Source organism: Phyllopteryx taeniolatus, chromosome 7 (genome assembly GCF_024500385.1).
Source record: "Phyllopteryx taeniolatus isolate TA_2022b chromosome 7, UOR_Ptae_1.2, whole genome shotgun sequence".
Lineage (NCBI taxonomy): Eukaryota > Metazoa > Chordata > Actinopteri > Syngnathiformes > Syngnathidae > Phyllopteryx > Phyllopteryx taeniolatus.
In genome coordinates this window covers 540302-562106 of record NC_084508.1, presented here as the reverse complement: position 1 = coordinate 562106, position 21805 = coordinate 540302, and the positions used below count along the sequence as shown (strand labels likewise).

The 21805-nt window shown below is 46.8% G+C and overlaps 1 protein-coding gene across 5 annotated transcripts in view; it reads right to left on the bottom strand.

Annotated features, from left to right (window-relative positions):
• Positions 1 to 21805, bottom strand: part of nlgn1 (neuroligin 1) — a 345371-nt gene that overhangs the window by 119217 nt on the left and 204349 nt on the right. For all 5 annotated transcript variants that reach the window (XM_061780578.1, XM_061780580.1, XM_061780579.1 and 2 more), the window contains one exon: positions 15348 to 15560. In XM_061780578.1, coding sequence (XP_061636562.1) covers positions 15348 to 15560 — 213 coding nt within the window. The remainder of the gene's footprint in view (positions 1 to 15347; positions 15561 to 21805) is intronic.

Genomic DNA, 21805 nt, shown 5'->3' with positions numbered 1-21805 from the left:
TTACTGAGAACTCTACACCTAGGTAATGCTTGCCCTTAGTTTAAGCTCCGTCCAGGCCCCGTATTTCTACACTCACTGCCATCCCAATAGCCACACCTACACACATCCATCCACACACATCAATCCTGACCCATATACACATATAGGCTGACCTTATTTTGGAAGTTGCCATGAACAACTGTTGTAGCCATAAGGGGGGTGATATGCACTAAGGTTGTACTTTGTTAACTGCCTTGTTGTGTGTGTGTTCCTGCCAACCTGTGCCATCCTTCAACGAGACGTCGCCTATATCCGCCATCGAGCCGGATCCAGCCACCGAAGGGGGGATATGTAGCGGACATGCCACGCAAAAGATGCCACCCGGCACCCCAGCCTCGCACAACCGCCGCTCCCCGCCGAGGTAGACATTAACTCCAGAGTCACACGCAGACTCTAAACGGATTAACACAATAAACTATCTTCAACAAGACACAGACATTTGCCGACGCCAAGTGAATCACGTCTGACAGGGACTTAAAATCAGAGTCCCAAGGATGCTGGGTTCTCCCCCGGATGCTAAGTTAATTAACTCCCCGCCAGTTGAAGGATTGGACCTACAGCCTGCTGAGTGCTGCTACTTGGGAGTTGGAATAGGCAACAGCGACACCCACGGGCAACGGAACGACACTACAGACATGGGTTCATAAGACAGTCTGTGACTCGACTGGGAGTCAATATTTTAAGAACTTTACATGAACGCCACTAGTGACTGTATTGCTGCAAACTTGAATGTCTAACGTCAAATCTGTTGTTAACCGAACCAGATGAAATGTCTCACCCCACGCCACAAATGTCACATGAAAATGGTAAGGCTCTCCACACCACATGATATTTGAAACATTCATTACAGGTATGAAACAGGATGAGCGTGAAGCAATGCAGGGTGGGGAAATGGTCTCGTTATCTTAAATCCAATAATTAATATTTTATTCCACTGGTTTTAAACCACAAAATAATCCTAGAATGGAAAAATAAAGCCAAATGGCAGTGCAGCCCCTCGGTGTTCACGGAGGTGGTAGAAAAGGAGGGAGGGGGGTAAACCCCCCCTTTTTGACCTGCTCTGGCCATAAAAGGGGCCGGAGCTGGGAGAAGTTGAGAAGATTTTGGAGTCAGAATCAGAATCAGAATCAGAATCAGAATCATCTTTATTTGCCAAGTATGTCCAAAACACACAAGGAATTTGTCTCCGGTAGTTGGAGCCGCTCTAGTACAACAGACAGTCAATTTACAGAACACTTTGGAGACATAAAGACATTGACAAAAAACAACAACAAACAACAATTGTGCAAAAAGATGCAGAGTCCTCAGTTCGAATGGCTAATATCGCAATAGTCCGGTGCAATGACCATTGTGCAAAGGGCACTGAGACTTCAAGGAGTGTATGCGGTTTAAAGTGACGAGTACTGCGATAATCTGGGACAATGGTTGTGCAAATGTTACAGATACTCCTCAGTCAGTGTGCAAATGGAGCAGATGCTACTCTGGCATGAGTGGCCACTATATGCAAATAGTGCAGCACGGCGAGACAACTACAGTGAGTGCACGAGTAATACATAATACAGAAATGTGACAACGAACTCAAGTCAAAAAATTGCCAGCTTGTTGTAATGGAATTGTAAATTAGCTGTTCAAGAAGTTGATTGCAAGAGGGAAGAAGCTGTTGGAATGTCTACTAGTTCTAGTTTGCATTGATCGGTAGCGCCTACCTGAGGGAAGGAGCTGGAAGAGCTGGTGACCAGGGTGGGGAGGGTCCGAGAGGATTTTGCACGCCCTTGTCTTAGTTCTGGCAGCGTGCAAGTCTTCAAGGGTGGGTAGGGGGGTACCGACAATCCTTTCAGCAGTTTTGATTGTCCGTTGCAGTCGGAGTTTGTCCTTTTTTGTAGCAGCACCAAACCAGACTGTGATGGAAGAACACAGGACTGATTCGATGACCGCTGTGTAGAACTGTCTCAGCAGCTCCGGTGGCAGGCCATGCTTTCTCAGAAGCCGCAGGAAGTACATCCTCTGCTGGGCCTTTTTGAGGACGGAGTTGATGTTGGTCGCCCACTTCAGGTCCTGGGAGATTGTAATTCCCAGGAACTTGAAGGTCTCGACGGTTGACACAAGGCAGCTGGACAGCGTGAGGGGCAGCTGTGGCGAAGGATGCCTCCTGAAGTCCACGATCATCTCTACAGTCTTGAGCGTGTTCAGCTCCAGGTTGTGTCGGCCGCACCACAGCTCCAGCCGCTCCGCTTCCTGTCGATATGCAGACTCGTCACCGTCCTTGATGAGGCCGATGACAGTGGTGTCATCTGCAAACTTCAGGAGTTTGACAGTCGGGTTCGCTGAGGTGCAGTCGTTCGTGTAGAGAGAGAAGAGCAGCGGAGAGAGGACACAACCTTGGGGCGCCCCAGTGCTGATGCTGCGTGTGGATGAGGTGGCCTCCCCCAGCCTGACCTGCTGTGTCCTGCCCGTCAGAAAGCTGTAAATCCACTGGCAGATGGCAGGTGAGACGCTGAGCTGGAGAAGCTTGGATGAAAGGAGTTCAGGGATGATGGTGTTGAACGCTGAGCTGAAGTCCACGAACAGGATCCTCGCGTAGGTCCCTGCACTGTCGAGGTGTTCTAGGATGAAGTGCAGTCCCATGTTGACTGCATCATCCGCAGATCTGTTCGCTTGGTAGGCAAACTGCAGGGGGTCCAGCAGGGGACCTGTGACACTCTTGAGGTGGTCCAGCACAAGACGTTCAAAGGACTTCATGACCACAGATGTCAAAGCGACAGGCCTGTAGTCATTCAGACCCGAGATTGCAGGTTTCTTGGGGACTGGGATGATGGTGGAGCGTTTGAAGCAGGATGGAACTTCGCACATTTCCAGTGATCTGTTGAAGATCTGAGTGAAGACTGGCGCGAGCTGGTCCGCGCAGACTTTGAGGCAGGATGGAGACACGTGGTCCGGGCCTGCCGCTTTGTTAATCTTTTGTTGTTTGAAGATGCGTCTCACATCCTGTTCATGGATGGTTAACGCAGAGGTCAGAGGTGTGATTGTGGTCGCGGGTGCGGCCGGGTTGGTGTGTGGTGTGAAACTGTCCTTTTCAAATCTGCAGTAGAAGGTATTCAAGTCGTTGGCTAGTGTGCTATTGTTCTCAGCTTGGGGGGATCGTCGCTTGTAATTAGTCAGCGACTGGAATGCATGCCAGACTGATTTAGAGTCGTTTGCGCTAAACTGTTTTTCCAACTTTGCTGTATAGATCCTCTTTGCAATGTTAATTTCTTTGGTCAGCTGGTTTCTAGCTCGATTATACAGGGCCCTGTCCCCGCTCTGATATGCGTCCTCCTTAGCTTGGCGAAGCTGCTTAAGTTTAGCAGTGAACCACGGCTTATTGTTGTTGAATGTGCGAAATGATTTTGTTGGAACACAGACCTCTTCACAGAAACTGATATAGGATGTGACAGTGTCCGTATATTCATCCAGGCTGCCAGCTGAATTTTCAAAGACACTCCAGTCTGTGCAGTCTAAGCAGCTTTGAAGTTCCATCTTGGCTTCATTTGTCCACTTTTTGACTGTTTTCACTGTAGGCTTCGCACATTTAAGTTCTTGCCTGTACGTCGGTATTAAGTGAATTAAGCAGTGATCAGACGAGCCCAAGGCTGCACGAGGTATAGCACGGTATGCGTTTTTTACCGTGGTGTAGCAGTGGTCTAAAGTATTATTTTCCCTGGTAGGACAGTCGATGTGCTGCTTGTATTTAGGGAGTTTGTGGTTGAGTTTAGCTTTGTTAAAGTCCCCGAGAATAATGAGGGGTGAGTCGGGGTGTTTTTTTTCAATTTCGTTGACTTGATCGGCGAGCGTTAGCAATGCGGCGTTCGTGTTAGCTTGAGGCGGAATATAGACGCCAGCGAGAATGAATGATGCGAACTCACGTGGGGAGTAGAATGGTTTACAGTTTACGAATAGCGACTCCAAATGCGGGCTGCAGTGTGTGCTGAGCACCGTGACGTCCGTACACCATTTTTCGTTGATATAGAGGCATATCCCGCCGCCCTTTGTTTTCCCCGATGATTCCATGTCGCGGTCCGCTCGATGAATATGGAAACCGGGAAGCATAACAGTGCCATCGGGTACAGCGTTGCAAAGCCAGGTCTCCGTGAAGCACATGGCCGCGGAACGTCCGAAGTCTTTACTGGTCTTTAACAGAAGATGAAGCTCGTCCATTTTGTTGGGTAGGGAGCGTACATTCGCGAGGTGGATCGACGGGAACGCCAATCTGTGTCCTCTCTTGCGGAGTTTCACCTGAATGCCTGCTCGCTTCCCTCTGTGGCGACGCTTCCGTCTCCATGCGCCGAAAACCGCGGACGCCGCTCCGGTGAGTAACTCGGGGAAAAAACTGAGCGGATATTCGAAAGTTGGTGACAGAAAGTCCGGAGTAGACTCCTTGATGGTTAGCAGGTCTCCCCTTGTGTAAGTGAGTCGTGTAAGGTCTCCAAAGACGGACGAAAAACACAAAAAACACAAAAACAAAGACAATACTAGAGAGCGCGTTACCGAGGCGACCACACTGGTAGGCGCCATCTTGGGTGCAGAAGTCTTTTTGGTCACCCCGACCAACGCAGGACGCCCACCTCACCTGAGGTGGCAAGGACACATCGAACGATCCCCGGCTGCAGCTTCCTGCAAGCGCTCCAAGCCACCCTGCTTGGGGGCCCGAACTCAGTCTGAGAGAACGGAGGCGGACGCAACGCGCCTGCTCCGAACATCGCCCCAGAGACGTCCTGCCTGAGAACTCGTCGGCCTCCTGGTTTTCCTCCCTCCCTTCCGTCAAATCCACCTGCTCACGATGCGGACCGGGCCGGCCAAACACTCGGGAGCCTGACTCGCCTGCCTCAAATGTGTTCCAGACACGTAAATCCAACATTGCGTTCTACTACAAGTACGGATTAGTGCATGTTTGGGTTTATATTAACGAGACCAGGAGTCCTCAGCTATATGCATTCACTACACGCCCATTTTGCTCTTCTCACGTTACAAATCAATTCCTTTGCCAATGTTCGTAGATACCTTGTTTGTTTTGTGTTTGTCTGTGTTTTATCCTGTAGAAACCCCTTTTCATTATTAAATTTTCTATAAAATTCACCCCTTGCATTGATTATGTGTGTGTTTGGGCTCGGAACGAAACCTATAGAAAGTCTAGAACTCAAAGTATCTAAAATGTAGCCACCTTCCGATAAGAGACTGATTACATAGGTTTGTCGTCATTTCGCCTCAAGTTAAACTTGTAAAAACGTGACGTGGTGCCCCTCATATATATCAAATATCTTGATTTATGATGCTGTAATTTAAAATTACGATAACCCGGAAGTGACAGCGCCGCTTCCAACACATCGTTTTCTTCTAAATTACGCACAATTTTTTACAAATCCAATAAACGCTACACCCAGTTTTACTTCACAAAGAGGAACCAGACAAGGATGTCCACTCTCACCAACGCTATTTGCAATATTCATCCCCCACTGTCGCTCCTCGGGCCTGCTTCCTCCTCTTGTCTCCGTTCCATGCGTCCCACTGCGGTCTCCTCCTCCTGTTCTCGTCGGTGGGCCGGGTGGTCCCCTGTGGGCTGTGGGGCTTTCGTCCCTGCCAGATTTGGGGAGGGGGGTATACCTCCCACACTCGGGGTCGGGTAGTGGGTGCTGGCTGGAATGTGGGAGGAGTCCCGGGGTCGGTGCTGCGGGGCTGGGTGGGATGGCCCTCTTTGTCTGTGGTTGTCCTGCCTGATGGGCCTGACCTGCAGGAGCCATGCCTCTTAATCACTCACCTAGCACACACTCACTGGAAATATTTTTAGCACTAGTCACATCTGGGCACACATACTGTACATATCCATATTTCACATTTTTCAACTTTAAAATACCCATAAAATGTACAACTTTAAAGACCTGTTCTAAATTATTCCCTTCTCCTTTAACCTTTGTCGACAGATTCGAACCGTTCCGTCAACATGTTCAGCTCATTCAAGCCATCCCATTAACTTTTCCTATTCCCAAAAATTCAATAGATTTTCAAAATAAAGGCCTGAAATTTAAAAATTTTACATATTCACCTGCAGTTTCCGTATTTCTTGACAGATTTGAACCATTCCAACTTCAACATGTTCTGCTGTTTTAAGCCATCCCGTGACCTTTTCCCTTTCCCCAAATTCCCCAAATTTTCAAAGTGAAAGCCTGAAAGTTTCATTCATTCCATTCCGCTAATCCTCACTAGGGTCGCAGGTGTGCTGGAGCCTTATCCTGGCCAGGTATCTCCGGGCGAGAGGCGGGGTACACCCTGAACTGGTCGTCAGCCAATCACAGGGCTCATATAAACAAACAACCATTCGCACTCACATTCATATCTACGGGCAATTAAGAGTCTTTTTTAGCATATACGGGTTAAATAAAAACAATTAATTTAGGCGAAAAGAATGAGCTGGAAGCGCCTGCGTTACTTCCGGTTTAGCGTAATTTTAAATTACAGCGTTATAAATTACAGCGTTTATCGAGTAAAAGGGGGCACCATGTCACTTTTTATGTGGATAAAATTTAGGGGAAGTGACGAGAAAACCTTTTATCAGTCTCGTAATCTGAAGGTTGCTACACTTTCTGAAATTTTGATAAGAGTTCTAGACGGCCAGAGGTCTCTTTGCTCGAATCCAAACACACAAAAGAATGCAGGTAGTGAATTTTATGGAAAATTGAATGATCTAACATTGGGAATCTACAGGGAAACAATACAGAAAAACACAAAACAAAGGCAATTGGCAAAGGAAACTGATTTGTGATGTGAGATTGGTAGAATGAGCGTTAATTTAAACCCAAATATACACTAATCTGTACTTTTAGTAGACCGCAATGTTGGATTTATGTGTCTTGAACAATTGAGGCACGCAGGTCAAGCTTCCGGGTGCTCGGCCGGCCCGGGCCGCACGGGGAACAGGTGGATTTCGCAGAAAGGAAGAAGAAAAAGAAAAAAAGGGCCCAAAAAATTCACAGGCAGGATGGCCGGAGCCCGGGTGTCTCTGCTCGCAAGACGTTCGGAGCGGGCTCATTATGCTCGCTTCCATCCCCCAGGGCAATCTCAGGCCCCCTAAAAGGGTAGCTCGGAGCGCTTGCAGGATGCTCTGCAGTCGGGGATGGTCCGATGTGTCCTTGCCACCTTGTGGTGAGGTGGGCGTCCTGCCTGGGTTAGTCTTCTGCAAGTTGGTCAGATGAGACAAGAGCTGACACTCAGAGCATAACTCCGGCCTTTTTTGTTTGAAGCGAGATAAAAGGTGTGGGGGGGTGGGGGGAGGGGTTCTTTCCAACCACCTTCGGTGCCACCAGGGAAGCTGGACTGTCTCTGAGTGTTACTTTTAATTTTAGGATTATTTTGTGGTTTAAAACCATCCATCCATCCATTTTCTGAGCCGCTTCTCCTCACTAGGGTCGCGGGCGTGCTGGAGCCTATCCCAGCTGTCATCGGGCAGGAGGCGGGGTACAGCCTGAACTGGTTGCCAGCCAATCGCAGGGCACATAGAAACAAACTACCATTCGCACTCACAGTCATGCCTACGGGCAATTTAGAGTCTCCAGTTAATGCATGTTTTAGGGATGTGGGAGGAAACCGGAGTGCCCGGAGAAAACCCACGCAGGCGCGGGGAGAACATGCAAACTCCACACAGGCGGGGCGGGGATTGAGCCCGGGTCCTCAGAACTGTGAGGCTGACGCTCTAACCAGTCGTCTACCGTGCCGCTGGTTGAAAACCAGTGGAATTTTAAGATAACGAGACCATTGTTCCCACTTTGCATTGCCCTCACCCATCCATCTATCCATTTTCTGAGCCGCTTCTCCTCACTAGGGTCGCGGGCGTGCTGGAGCCTATCCCAGCTGTCATCGGGTAGGAGGCGGGGTACACCCTGAACTGGTTGCCAGCCAATTGCAGAGCACATAGAAACAAACTACCATTCGCACTCACAGTCATGCCTACGGGCAATTTAGAGTCTCCAGTTAATGCATGTTTTAGGGATGTGGGAGGAAACCGGAGTGCCCGGAGAAAACCCACGCAGGCACGGGGAGAACATGCAAACTCCACACAGGCGGGGCCGGGGATTGAACCCGGGTCCTCAGAACTGTGAGGCTGACGCTCTAACCAGTCGGCCGCTGGTTGAAAACCAGTGGAATTTTAAGATAACGAGACCATTGTTCCCACTTTGCATTGCCCTCACCCATCCTCTTTAATACCTGTAACGAATGTTTCAAATGTTATGTGATTGTTGAGAACACTAATATTTGCAATGTGGCATTTGTGTGGTGTGGAGTGAAACATTTCATCTGGTTCAGTTGACAATGGATTTTACATTCAAGTTTGCAGAAATACAGTCACTCGTGGCGTTCATGTAAAGTTCTTAAAATATTAAATCCCAGTCGAGTCCGGTAAAGACTATGGTTAATAAACCCGCGTCTGCTGTGCTGCTCCGTCGCCTGTGGGTGTCGCGAGCAACCCGTCCATTGTCCCGGTTTGACTGGTTGACTGTCACACCAACGCAGCAGGGAGGAGTTTGTGAGGGTCTGTGGGGTGGCTGGTGGTGGAAGCTAATTAATTTAGCGTTTTGGTGCAAACTTGGTATCTTTTGTCTGCGCTTTGATGCTCCGGGTGCTGGTAATTCACTTAGCGTCGGCGTGCAAAAGCAAATGCCTGTGTCTTGCTTTTGATGAGCCGGGCTTGTGATTCACTTAGCGTCTGTATGCGAAGTTGAATCTCTCCACTCCGTTGTCGTCTATCTCGGCGGGGAGAGCGGCAAGGAGAGCAGCGAGCCTGAAATAATTTTTTTTTTCAAAATTCCCCTGCAGTTTACTTATTTTTTGACCGATTCCAACCATGTTCAGCTCATTCTAGCCATCCCGTGCACTATTCCCATTCCATAAATTCTCAAATTTAATAGGAAGTGCCCCCAAAATGAACAGGAAGTGCCCCCAAATGAACAGGAAGTGCCCCAAAAGGAAAGGAAAGTGCCCTAAAATGAACAGTAAATGCCCCAAAATTAATAGGAAGTGCCCCAAAATAGAACAGGAAATGCCCCAAAATGAATAGGAAGTGCCCCAAAATGAAAACGAAGTGTTCCAAATTGAACAGTAAGTGCACCAAACTGAACACGAAGTGCCCTCAAATGAACAGGAAGTGCCCCAAAATGTTTAGAAAGTCCCACAAATTGAACAGGAATTGAACCAGAAGTGTCCCAAATTGAATATGAAGTGCCCCCAAATTGAACAGGAAGTGCCCCAAAATGAACAGGAAGTGTCCCAAAAATAACCTCCTGCCCCAAATTGAACAAGAAGCGACCCAAAATGATCAAGAAAAATGCGGATTTGAATTTACCAGTGTCATCAGGCCCTTCAAAATTTCCGCGGTAATTGTCTACTTATCGTTTTCACTGTATTGTATTTTGGATTCAAAAAGAGGATCTAAACCAGACCAAGGCGTTGTGTTGGTCACGCTTGGCAAAAATTCCGACAAAGCGAATATCAAGGTTAATTTTTGTGTGGTGTTTGAGGCAAGAAGGTGGACTGAAGTGTAGGGAAGTAGGGAAGCAAGGTTGGAGTGCAGAATGTACTCAAAAAGGATGATTTATTTAAAAAACAAAAAGGCAAAGAAAGCGGATTGAGGAAACTAAACACTTACCAATACAAAACAACAGGGAATCTGGTATGACAGGACGCAGAAAATATGACACGTGATTTGGAAAAATTATGTTTCATATACATCACATATTAGTTTTTTAGTTTTATATAACCTTTGAATGTTTTATTGTTCCATAGCTCTTAGCACATTACTTCTGTGTGTCCTTGCAAATGTGCTCAGGACTGTTTTGATTACTTCCCGTTTTTCTCTACCTTTCTCATCCTGTGCATGCACCCATTCCCACAAAGATAATTTCGAGTGCAGCTGGACGAAGCTAATTGTGTGAAATTGTTGTGGGAATGAGAGGGGTGGCGACATGGTGGATGACTGGTTAGAGCGTCTGCCTCACAGTTCTGAGGACCCGGGTTCAATCCCTGGCCCGCCTCTGTGGAGTTTGCGTGTTCTCCCCGTGCCTGCGTGGGTTTTCTCCGGGCACTCCGGTTTCCTCCCACATCCCAAAAAAAACATGCGTGGTGGGTTAATTGACATCTCTAAATTGCCCGTGTGAATGTGAGTGCGAATGGTTGTTTGTTTGTATATGCCCTTCGATAGGCTGCAGCAAGCCCGCGACCCTAGTGAGGAGAAGTGGCTCATAAAATGGATGGATGGATGAGAGGGGTGTATTTTTTGTTTATTTTTTTCTTCTCTGTCTCTCTCACTTTTGAATAACAAAGGTGCTTCTTTGCTTGCGCTTCAGTAAGGGTTAACAACTCATGACTTGTACCTTTTCCTCTCTTTGCAAAGATTTCTTTCTTTCTTGTACAACCCCAATTCCAATGAAGTTGGGACGTTGTGTTAAACAAATAAAAACAGAATACAATGATTTGCAAATCATGTTCAACCTATATCTAATTGAATACACTACAAAGGCAAGATATTTCAAAACTGATAATCTTCATTGTTTTTAGCAAATAATCATTAACGTAGAATTTTATGGCTGCAACACGTTCCAAAAAAGATTTTCTTTTAACATTCAATAAACGTTTGGGAACTGAGGACACTAATTGTTGAAGCTTTGCAGGTGGAATTCTTTCCCATTCTTGCTTGATGTACAGCTTCGGTGTTCAACAGTCCGGGGTCTACATTGTCGTATTTTACGCTTCATAATGCGCCACACATTTTCAATGGGAGACAGGTCTGGACTGCAGGCAGGCCAGTCTAGTACCCGCACTCTTTTACTACGAAGCCACGCTATTGTAACACGTTCAGAATGTGGTTTGACATTGTCTTGCTGAAATAAGCAGTGTCGTCCATGAAAAAGACGTTGCTTGGATGGCAGCATATGTTTCTCCAAAACCTGTATGTACTTTTCAGCATTAATGGTGCCTTCACAGATGTGTGAGTTACCCATGCCATTGGCACTAACGCAGCCCCATACCATCACAGATGCTGGCTTTTGAACTTTGCGTCCATAACAGTCCAGATGGTTCTTTTCCTCTTTGGCCCGGAGGGCACGACGTCCACAACTTCCAAAAACAATTTGAAATGTGGACTCGTCGGACCACAGAACACTTTTCCACTTTGCATCAGTCCATCTAGATGAGCTCGGGCCCAGAGAAGCCGGCGTCCTTTCTGGGTGTTGTTGATAAATGGCTTTTGCTTTGCATAGTAGAGTTTCAAGTTGCACTTACGGATGTAGTGCCGAACTGTATTTACTGACATTGGCTTTCTGAAGTGTTCCTGACCCCATGAGGTGATATCCTTGGTCTTCCAACTCGGGCCACCTCGCCTTGTTTCTGTGGAAACTCAGCTCCGTCTTCTCGACTTGGCGAAGTTCGTTTTCCTGCTTCCTCCACTTGAATTTTCTCGCGGCTGTTCGATTTCCATGTTCCTCCACATAACTGATAGCTTGCAGTTTAAACTGTGCTTCGTAATCGTGTCTCTTCGTAGGTGCCATTTTCAGGGGTCCTTTGCCAAACCGATGCACATACTGGAACGACATACCTACTGGGGGGCGTGTCTTTCAGTTTCAGTTTATCAGTTTATTTTTGAAAGGGGACAATGCAATTTCATAAAACACATGAAGTACACATGGTTAAAAAAGCCAGAATTAGCCAGAAGGCTAGTTTTCATCTGTAGTCCCCTGGCCATGATGCCTAGCGTCTCTCATGCGCACCCTTCCCCCTTTACGTCCGCTTGCTGTCCTCAGTCACATCCGCCTTCCTCTATATAAGCAGCGTGTCGGCAGGAAATGCTCCCAGTCAAGCAGAGCGCTCATTAAAGTCACACAACAACATTTACAGATTTTGGAACTCGGTGCACACATAAGCCGTTTTGGAGAAAATTTAAGACTTTTTTAAGTGCGCCTTATGGTCATGAAAATATGGTATGTTTAACACAACGTCCCAACTTTATTGGAATTGGGGTTGTAATAAAAACCCACAGAGACAAGTTTGCATCCTTCTTTGTTCGGTCAGAAAAAGATTTGCCCAAACAGTTGGTGTCAGAAGTGCAAACTTAGGACTGATCACTGATCCAGGGGACCCCAAGAGTGATTGATTATACAGGAAATGCTCCCAGTCAAGCAGAGCGCTCATTAAAGTCACACAACAACATTTACAGATTTTGGAACTCGGTGCACACATAAGCCGTTTTGGAGAAAATTTAAGACTTCTTTAAGTGCGCCTTATGGTCATGAAAATATGGTATGTTTAACACAACGTCCCAACTTTATTGGAATTGGGGTTGTAATAAAAACCCACAGAGACAAGTTTGCATCCTTCTTTGTTCGGTCAGAAAAAGATTTGCCCAAACAGTTGGTGTCAGAAGTGCAAACTTAGGATTGATCACTGATCCAGGGGACCCCAAGAGTGATTGATTATACAGGACCAACGCACGAGTCCTGCCTCCACCCAAAGAATTAGGACGGGGGGGCTCCCGGGGCTCTGGATGTCGGCTGTCACCTCAGGATCCAAACGGACCAAACAAAGAATTACGGTCGAGAAAATTGTAATTCCTTGAAAATTGGACCATTTCATATGGTGTACTGTATTTGAAACAATCTTATATTTGTGTTAAGTGGTACTGGTAAATGCTCTCCCCACATTTCATCGGTAAGGTTCGAGTCCTTAAAGTCCAGGTTAAAATCCTGGATTAAAGTCTCCTGGTTTGAGTCCAGGGGTTAGCGGTTCTAGTCCCCGACAATGAGGGGTTTGAGTCCTCGACAATTTCAAAGACGTTCGAGTGTTGTAAAAAAGTGCAGCGGTTCGAACAAGTACTGGAAATCGGAAGAGGAAAGAGCACAACAGGATTACCAGTGTATACATTAACTGTCATGACCCATACGAGGGGAAAATATGGGGAAAAATCTATGGAGTGTGTTGAGACCCACAGCATAGCTCTTCACACACAGCACTTCCGCGGTGCTCTCCTCACACAGCCTGCTGCAGTACCTCACACCTCACTAACCAGATTTGAGGAGGTCAAGGCCGGATACTGGACAAGGGAGGGGACGCGGAGGGGGTATAAGATGCTTCCATTGAGGAAAGAAGGGACATTGGATCAGAGACTGTTGGAAGAAGATAAATAAAAGGGCAAGACTTTTGCACTCATGGTGGCGATCGATGGTGGGGGACCCAGTTATCCGACCTCTGGGTGACTCCCGGCGGCCCCACAGACAAAGCGACGATGAACTGGTGATATACAACTACACACTGCATCAATATCCGCTGTTTCTTTTTGTTATTTTTCTACAATGAAAACATGCTTGGCACTGATAACACTGTCCAAGTTGACAGAATTAGCATTTTATTTGGATCGCTCAGTGCTGTTGTCTTTATGTTCTTTTGTTGTTTGTTTTGTTGTCATGACAACAAAAGACGAGGGATAACAACCATAACTAATGCAGATAAGAATATTGAACTACCTGAAAAGTAGAATTATTACTTGAACTTTACTTTGTATGAGGATCTATTCCCCACGTAAGATGTTGTAGATGTTTGGTCTTGGACCTAAGGTGTAGCAGTTTGGGACTGCTTGAACAAATCTACAGTAGGCCGGATGGTGTAACTTGACCGAGGGCCTAAGGGATGGTGATCGAGGAATCACCTGCAATGTAGGACGGTGATTTGTAATTTTTAAAGGTTTCGAGAAACTATCCCGGTAATGGACATTTGGTCAGGGAAAAATAATTAAAATGCATTAATTGATGACTGAAAAATTTAAATAAATCAAGGTTTATTATTTTTTGGGAATTAGATAAATCAAAATTCTGGTTAAATACATGGTTAATTCCATTGATATAAATACATGATGAACACCCATCCATCCATTTTCTGAGCCGCTTCTCTTCACTAGGGCGTGCTGGAGACTATCCCAGCTATCATCGGGCAGGAGGCGGGGTACACCCTGAACTGGTTGCCAGCCAATCGCAGGGCACATATAAACAAACAACCATTCGCACTCACATTCACACCTACGGGCAATTTGAGTGACTGGTGTGAGTGACTGTGCGGTCTGCTGATTACTAGTGTGTTAGTGTGTTAGTGTGTTTATGTATGTGTGTGGTGTTTGAGAGACGACTAGTGGAATCTTGGCCAAGTGTTTGGTGAAAGAGCGTTGTTTGTTCACTGTGGATACTGTATGTATATATCTGTGTGTGTGTTATTACTTATGTAATGCGTTGTGAGCTGTGGCTGCGGGGCAAAATAAGTTGTGGCAAAATTTTTTTTTTGAGGGTTGATAATTAACTAGTGTGACGCTGTGATGTTGTAGAGCGAAGAGTTTTGTTTTGTTTTTCTGAAGTAGTGAGAATGAGGCCTACAGATCTCAAAAAATGAGAAAAGGAGGCTGCTGAAGGAGGTTGCTGAAAGAGCTACGTGGGTTCACGTTTCACACTGCAAAACCGCCCCAGCGCCTCCTATCGTTCCCAACTACTCATATTCCTTCACCTTGAGCAACGGATGGCCGGAAAGCTTCTCCTAATAAGGCTAAATAATCACCTCTAAGAAAGAGGATTCACTGTTAGCATACACTTTTAGCTACAATCAGTGCTGGTAACTGATTGCACATCGATAGGTCATAAAAGCCGAGCAACGACCAATCATCTGTTGTCTGAACTGATCCGCACACACCACACACACACGCGCACTTATGCAACTCGGCAGAAGAACGGAAGAAATAAGTCCCCAGTACACTGAGGGGTTCAAACCCTTCCCTCTGTGGTTCAGCATCAATTTTCATCTTGTTGTGATAAAAATATGAAATTGGGGTGGGCAAGATATTGTTACGATACGAAACTCTAAATTATCGCTTTTCCAGTTGTGTGAACACTACCCTGACCATTCTTGAGGCTTCACATGTGGTGTCCCTGTTGAAACTAATGCAATTCATGAAGTAGCCCTCCAAAACAGCATGACACTTGATTTGGCTCCCCGACAGTAGCGACATATGCAGGCACCAGTAAAAATAACCCGGTTTAGACAATCAAAAGTAACAAATGCAATGTAGCGAGCGCCATGTCATATGAGAAGAGTAGCGTTTCTTCTTGATACAAATACTTGAATATGAGTAAAAAGTATGTTAAATTAAATCTACTCGGACAAATTTCCCAAAAGTTACTACGTTAAAAATTAAATGTAGCGCTCTACTACCCACCACTGCTTGCTTCACACATTCCCATTTGGCTTGTAAATTTTACCTTTTGTGGTGTTGCTCCAGCGGTTGCCCTCTGAGTAGTGAGAAAGTGTGAGAAGGTTGACACAGGAGGCTCCAGCCCCTGAGCCAAACACAGTTATACGTAAAGGATCACCACCAAAGGCTGCAATATTCTCACTGGTCCAGCGAAGAGCCTGGATTTGGTCTAACAAACCATAATTTCCCTTTGCTGCCTGGTCGCCAGTACTCAGGAAACCTGCAGGGGAGTAGAAATAATCATGATTTTATCTAACTGAAGGCAACAGTTTTACCTTGTAGGTAAAAAATGTGATTTATTGTGATATGGATAAAAAGATGAAGGAATTATAGCTATATAAAAACTGATGACATTTTTCTTTACTTTCAGCCTTTCCAATCAGGTGTTGCTATAGTGAGTCACTTTACTACGGTTAATATTACTTAAATAATATCTAAAAGACCGGAATAAGTTTAAAGATGATTGCATTACATATACATACATATTACCATACAACAAAAGCAAAAGAAGCAACTTATACACGGGTTGTTCCAAAAATACTTAATGTTAGCTTCTCTTTTATACGTGTAATTCACATCATCGTCTTCACTCAACATGGACTATGCGCTGTATTGATTACCATTGTTTTAACTGTTGGAAAAATGCCAATCAAAATCTGGCTCACACCTCATCGTGGTGAGAGAGTGAACATTGAGAAGTAAGGGATTGCCTGTTAGGGCTATGCCATCAGTGATGAAAGTACTTGGACTGAAATTTCACCTTGCGGCGGAAACTCATTTCGGCCGCTTGTATCCGGGATCTCGTTCTTTCGGTCACGACCCACAGCTCGTGACCATAGGTGAGGGTAGGAGCGTAGGTCGACCGGTAAATTGAGAGCTTCGCCTTTCGGCTGAGCTCCTTCCTTACCACGACGGATCGATACAAAGTCCGCATCACTGCAGACGCTGCACCATTCCGCCTGTCTCCCGTTCCATTCTTCCCTCACTCGTGAACAAGACCCCGAGATACTTGAACTCCTCCACTTGGGGAAGGATCTCATCCCCGACCTGGAGAGGGCACGCCACCCTTTTCCGACTGAGGACCATGGTCTCAGATTTGGAGGTACTGATTCTCATCCCAGCCGCTTCACACTCAGCTGCGAACTGCTCCAGTGAGAGTACATGGCTTGATGAAGCCAACAGAACCACATCATCTGCAAAAAGCAGAGATGCAATACTGAGGCCACCAAACCGGACCCCCTCTACGCCTCGGCTGCGCCTAGAAATTCTGTCCATAAAAGTTATGAACAGAATCGGTGACAAAGGGCAGCCTTGGCGGAGTCCAACCCTCACCGCAAACGAGTCTGACTTACTGCCGGATATGCGGACCAAACTCTGACTCCGGTCGTACAGGGACCGAACAGCCCGTATCAGGGGGTTCGGTACCCCATACTCCTGAAGCACCCCCCACAGGACCCCCCGAGGGACACAGTCGAACGCCTTCTCCAAGTCCACAAAACACATGTAACCTCGAGGACCCTGCCAAGGGTGTAGAGCTGGTCCACTGTTCCACGGCTAGGACGAAAATCACACTGCTCCTCCTCAATCTGAGATTCAACTTTCCGACGGACCCTCCTCTCCAGCACCGCTGAATAGACCTTACCAGGGAGGCTGAGTGTGATCCCCCTGTAGTCGGAACACACCCTGCGGTCCCGCTTCTTAAAAAGGGGGACCACCACCGCAGTCTGCCAATCCAGAGGCACTGTCCCCAATGTCCACGCGATGTTGCACCGCTGAATAGACCATACGAGGGAGGCTGAGGAGTGTGATCCCCCTGTAGTTAGAACACACCCTGCGGTCCCCCTTCTTAAAAAGGGGGACCACCACCCCAGTCTGCCAATTCAGAGGCACTGTCCCCGATGTCCACGCGATGTTGCAGAGGCGTGTTAACCAGAACAGCCCTACAACATCCAGAGCCTTGAGGAACTCCGGGCGAATCTCATCCACCCCCGGGGCCCTGCCACCGAGGAGCTTTTTAACCACCTCGGTGACATCAACCCCAGAGATAGGAGAGCCCACCTCAGAGAACCCAGACTCTTCTCCCTAATGGGAAGGCGTGTCGGTGGAATTGAGGAGGTCTTCGAAGTATTTCCATCACTTTTCACTATACTTTTTCCATCAACATCCTCAAGGCAAAGAATGCATCTGTGGTACTCTTTCTAGGCATGAAACCATACTGTTGCTCGCAAATACTCACTTCTGTCCTGAGTCTAGCCTCCATAACTCTTTCCCATAACTTAATTGTGTGGCTCATCAACTTTATTCCTCTGTAGTTCTCTCAGCTCAGCACATGACCCTTATTGTTAAAAATGGGCACCAGCACACTTTTCCTCCATTCCTCAGGCATCTACTCACCCGCTAGAATTCTGTTGAACAAGCAGGTCAAAAACTCCACAGCCACCTCTCCTAGATGCTTCCATACCTCCACAGAAATGTCATCAGGACCAACTGCCTTTCCATTTTTCATCCTCTTTAATGCCTTTCTAACTTGGCCCTAACTAATCATTGGCACTTCCTGCTCCACCACACTTGACTCTTCTACTCTTCCTTCTCTCTCATTTTCCTCATTTATCAACTCCTCAAAGTATTCTTTCCATCTGTCCTGCACACTACTAGCACCAGTCAACACATTCCCATCTCTATGTTTCTGTCTGGCCAACCTGTAGAAATCCTTTTCTCCTTGAGTATCCAACCTGCCATACATTTCATCATATGACTCTTGTTTGGCCTTTGCCACCTCTACCTTTGCCCTACGTCTCAATGTATTCCTTTCTCCTGTCCTCGGTCCTCTCAGTGTCCCACTTCTTCTTAGCTAACCTCTTGTATGATTTCCTGTACTGTGAGGTTCCACAACCAAGTCTCATTCTCTCCTTTCCTGCCAGAAGATACACCAAGTACTCTCCTGCCTGTTTATCTGATTACCTTGGCTGTAGTGGTCCAGTCTTCTGGAAGCTCCTCCTGTCCACCGAGCGCCTGTCTCACCACTTCCCGAAAAGCCACACAGCACTCTTCCTGCCTCAGCTTCCACCACATGGTTCTCTGCTCTGCCTTTGTCTTATTAATCTTTCTCCCCACCACCAGAGTCATTTTACACACCACCACCCTATGCTGTCTAGCTGTCACACTCTCCCTACCACTATTTTACAGTCGCTAACCTCCTTCAGATTACATCGTCTGCACAAGATGTAATCCAACTGCGTGCTTCTACCTCCGCTCTTGTAGGTCAACCTATTATCCTGCCTCTTCTGGAAAAAAGTGTTCAAAACAGCTATTTCCTTTTCACTACAGATATTTCCATCCTTTCTGCAAGGTCTACCACCATCTGTCCCTCCAAGTTCCTTTCATGCCGTACATACCCATCACTTCTTCATTACCCCGTTTCCTTCACCAACATGTCCATTACAATCTGCACCAATCACGACTTTCTCTCTATCTAGGATGCTCAGAACTACTTCGTCTTGCTCCTTCCAGAATTTTTCTTTCATCTCTGTGGGGCATTGCCGCTAATCACATTATACATAACACCCTCAATTTCAAGGTTCAGCCTCATCACTCGATCTGATACTCTTTTCACCTCCAAGACATTCTTAGCTAACTCTTCCTTTAAAATAACCCCTACTCCATTTCTCTTTCCATCTACACCATAGTAAAATAATTTAAACCCTATGTCAGGTACGTTGTTAACCCGGGGGCAACGATCGATCCGGTATGGAATTCTTTAGATGAACGCTCATATTTGTTTGGCAAAGTTTTAAGACGGATGCCCTTCCTGACGCAACCCTCTGCATTTATCCGGGCTTGGGACCGGCCTCCAGTTTGCACTGGCTTGTGACCCCATAGGGCTGCATTACAGATGTAATTGTGAATAACAGATGTAATTGAGAATATTACGCCGCGGCGCATTTATATGCTGGTGCCTGTGGTTCCGCCCGTGTGCTCGGGACCGGCTTTGGATAAATCACAGGAGTTTACAAGACCAGAAAAAACTATTCTGCCGCTTCTGCTGTTAAGAAGTAACGGTACTTTTACTCCATTACAATGATCTAAATGTCGGTCGCTAATCAATTATTGCTTATTACCCCTCCTTGAGCCATCACCTTATCGTGGTGGAGGGGTTTGTGGTCCCAATGATCCTAGGAGCTAAGTTGTCTGGCCCTTTATGCCCCTGGCAGGGTCACCCATGGCAAACAGGTCCTAGGTGAGGGACCAGTCAAAGCATGGCTCAAAGACCCCTTATGATGACGACAACAAATGGACACAGGTTTCCCTTGCCCGGACACGGGTCACCGGGGCCCCCCTCTGGAGCCAGGCCTGGAGGTGGGGCTTGAGACGAGCGGCTGATGGCCGGGCCTGCACTCATGGGGCCCGGCCAGGCACAGCCCGAAAGGGTAACGTGGGTCCCCCTTCCCATGGGCTCACAACCTGTGGGAGGGGCCATAGGGGTCGGGTGCAGTGCGAGCTGGGCGGTGGCCTTGGTGATCCGATCCCCGGCTACAGAAGCTGGCTCTAGGGACGTGGAATGTCACCTCTCTGGCAGGGAAGGAGCCCGAGCTGGTGTGTGAGGTCGAAAAGTTCCGACTAGATATAGTCGGACTCGCCTCCACGCAAAGCTTGGGCTCTGGAACCAGTCCTCTCGAGAGGGGTTGGACTCTTCCACTCTGGAGTTGCCCGCGGTGAGAGGCACCGAGCAGGTGTGGGTATACTTATTGCTCCCCGGCTCAGTGCCTGTATGTTGGGGGGTCACCCCGGTGGACGAGAGGGTAGCCTCCCTCCGCCTTCGGGTGGGGGGACGGGTCCTGACTGTTGTTTGTGCCTATGCACCAAACAGCAATTCAGAGTACCCACCGTTTTTGGAGTCCTTGGAGGGGGTGCTGGAGAGTGCTTCAAAGTTCAGTACAAAAGATAAGACCTGCTGAAGGTCAGGAAGCGCAGAAGGAATCTTCAACACAACAGAAATGTGCAGCATCATCAAAACAATCGTAGGAACTAAAAGTCAGCTCTGAAATACAACAAGCACACAAGGAAGCTTCAGTTGCACCAAAAAAATCTGTTTTTTCAACCCACCCATCCCGCCCACCCCTTCAGCTGAAATAATTGCAATCACCTCTAACAGCCAAACAATCTGAAGAACAAGAGATAATGCAGCACTCGGAGTCTCCCACACCCCTCCTCCCACATTGGAGCAAAGCCCAATACGACACTCTCATACAGCGTAAATGACACTCTCCTGTATTTCACTGACAAGATAAAAGAACCTTGTCATTGTTGGAATCCAACTGACGCCAGGTCCATATCTTCCTCCCATACCATCTCGGTTGAAACCAAACATCCTACAAAAATGCGAAGGGTCCCTGCACTGTTAAAGATGGGGAAAAATATTAGCCAAAAGTATTTATACCAAACAATTGTGAGTTCTTTTTTGTGAGGAAAAACCAATGAAATTGCAGGAGACCAAATGGACAGTTGGCTGTCGTTTATTGGCAAGGAGCAACAACGCGTTGGAGACAGATAGTTTTACAAGCTGTGTGATAAAGTGTCTGTCTAAACAAAGAAGCACTATCAATCTTATACTCTGAGTAGGGGTGGGATGGAATGTGGCAGAAAGTTCCACGACTTATAAGGCAAACAACAAATGTTACAACCTTCAGAAACAAGCCCAGACAAATGACTTATAATAGTGAATATATAGTTCATCTTTTCTGTCCCTTTTCCAAGGCTACGCCTGTCGAGATCTCACACAACCTTCTTTATTTATTTTGCAGGCATTCTATCTTATGAGCACCAGCCATGAAGAATCTTAACTGCGAATCTGACTGAAATGTGCCGGTTCGTGGCTGGAAATCTGATATGAAAATGTTTTTTACAGAGAATAAATCAGGGCCCCATTCAATTCAGGCATTTTTCATCCCTGAAATTGCGAGGGACAGAAAGTTGGTTAAAGAAATCAGGCACGAAAAAAGTAGAGCTACGAGCTTAGTGAGTTTAAAATGTGAACCGAACAAACCATTGTTTCCAGTTTTTCTATGCAAGACTAGCGCTATTCAACATCAGGTCACTGGGTGACAAATCAGTTGATTTGATGATGTTGACATCATTTTGACCTATGATATAGACTTCTTACAACATAATTATGACCAAAATAATAAAAATTATTTTGATAATTATTGTAATTATGGGCGGCACGGTGGGCGACTGGTTAGAGCGTCAGCCTCACAGTTCTGAGGACCCGGGTTCAATCCCCGGCCCCGCCTGTGTGGAGTTTGCATGTTCTCCCCGTGCCTGCGTGGGTTTACTCCGGGCACTCTGGTTTCCTCCCACATCCCAAAAACATGCATTAATTGGAGACTCTAAAATTGCCAGTACGTGTGACTGTGAGTGCGAATGGTTGTTTGTTTGTTTGTCCCCTGGGATTGGCTGCCAACCAGT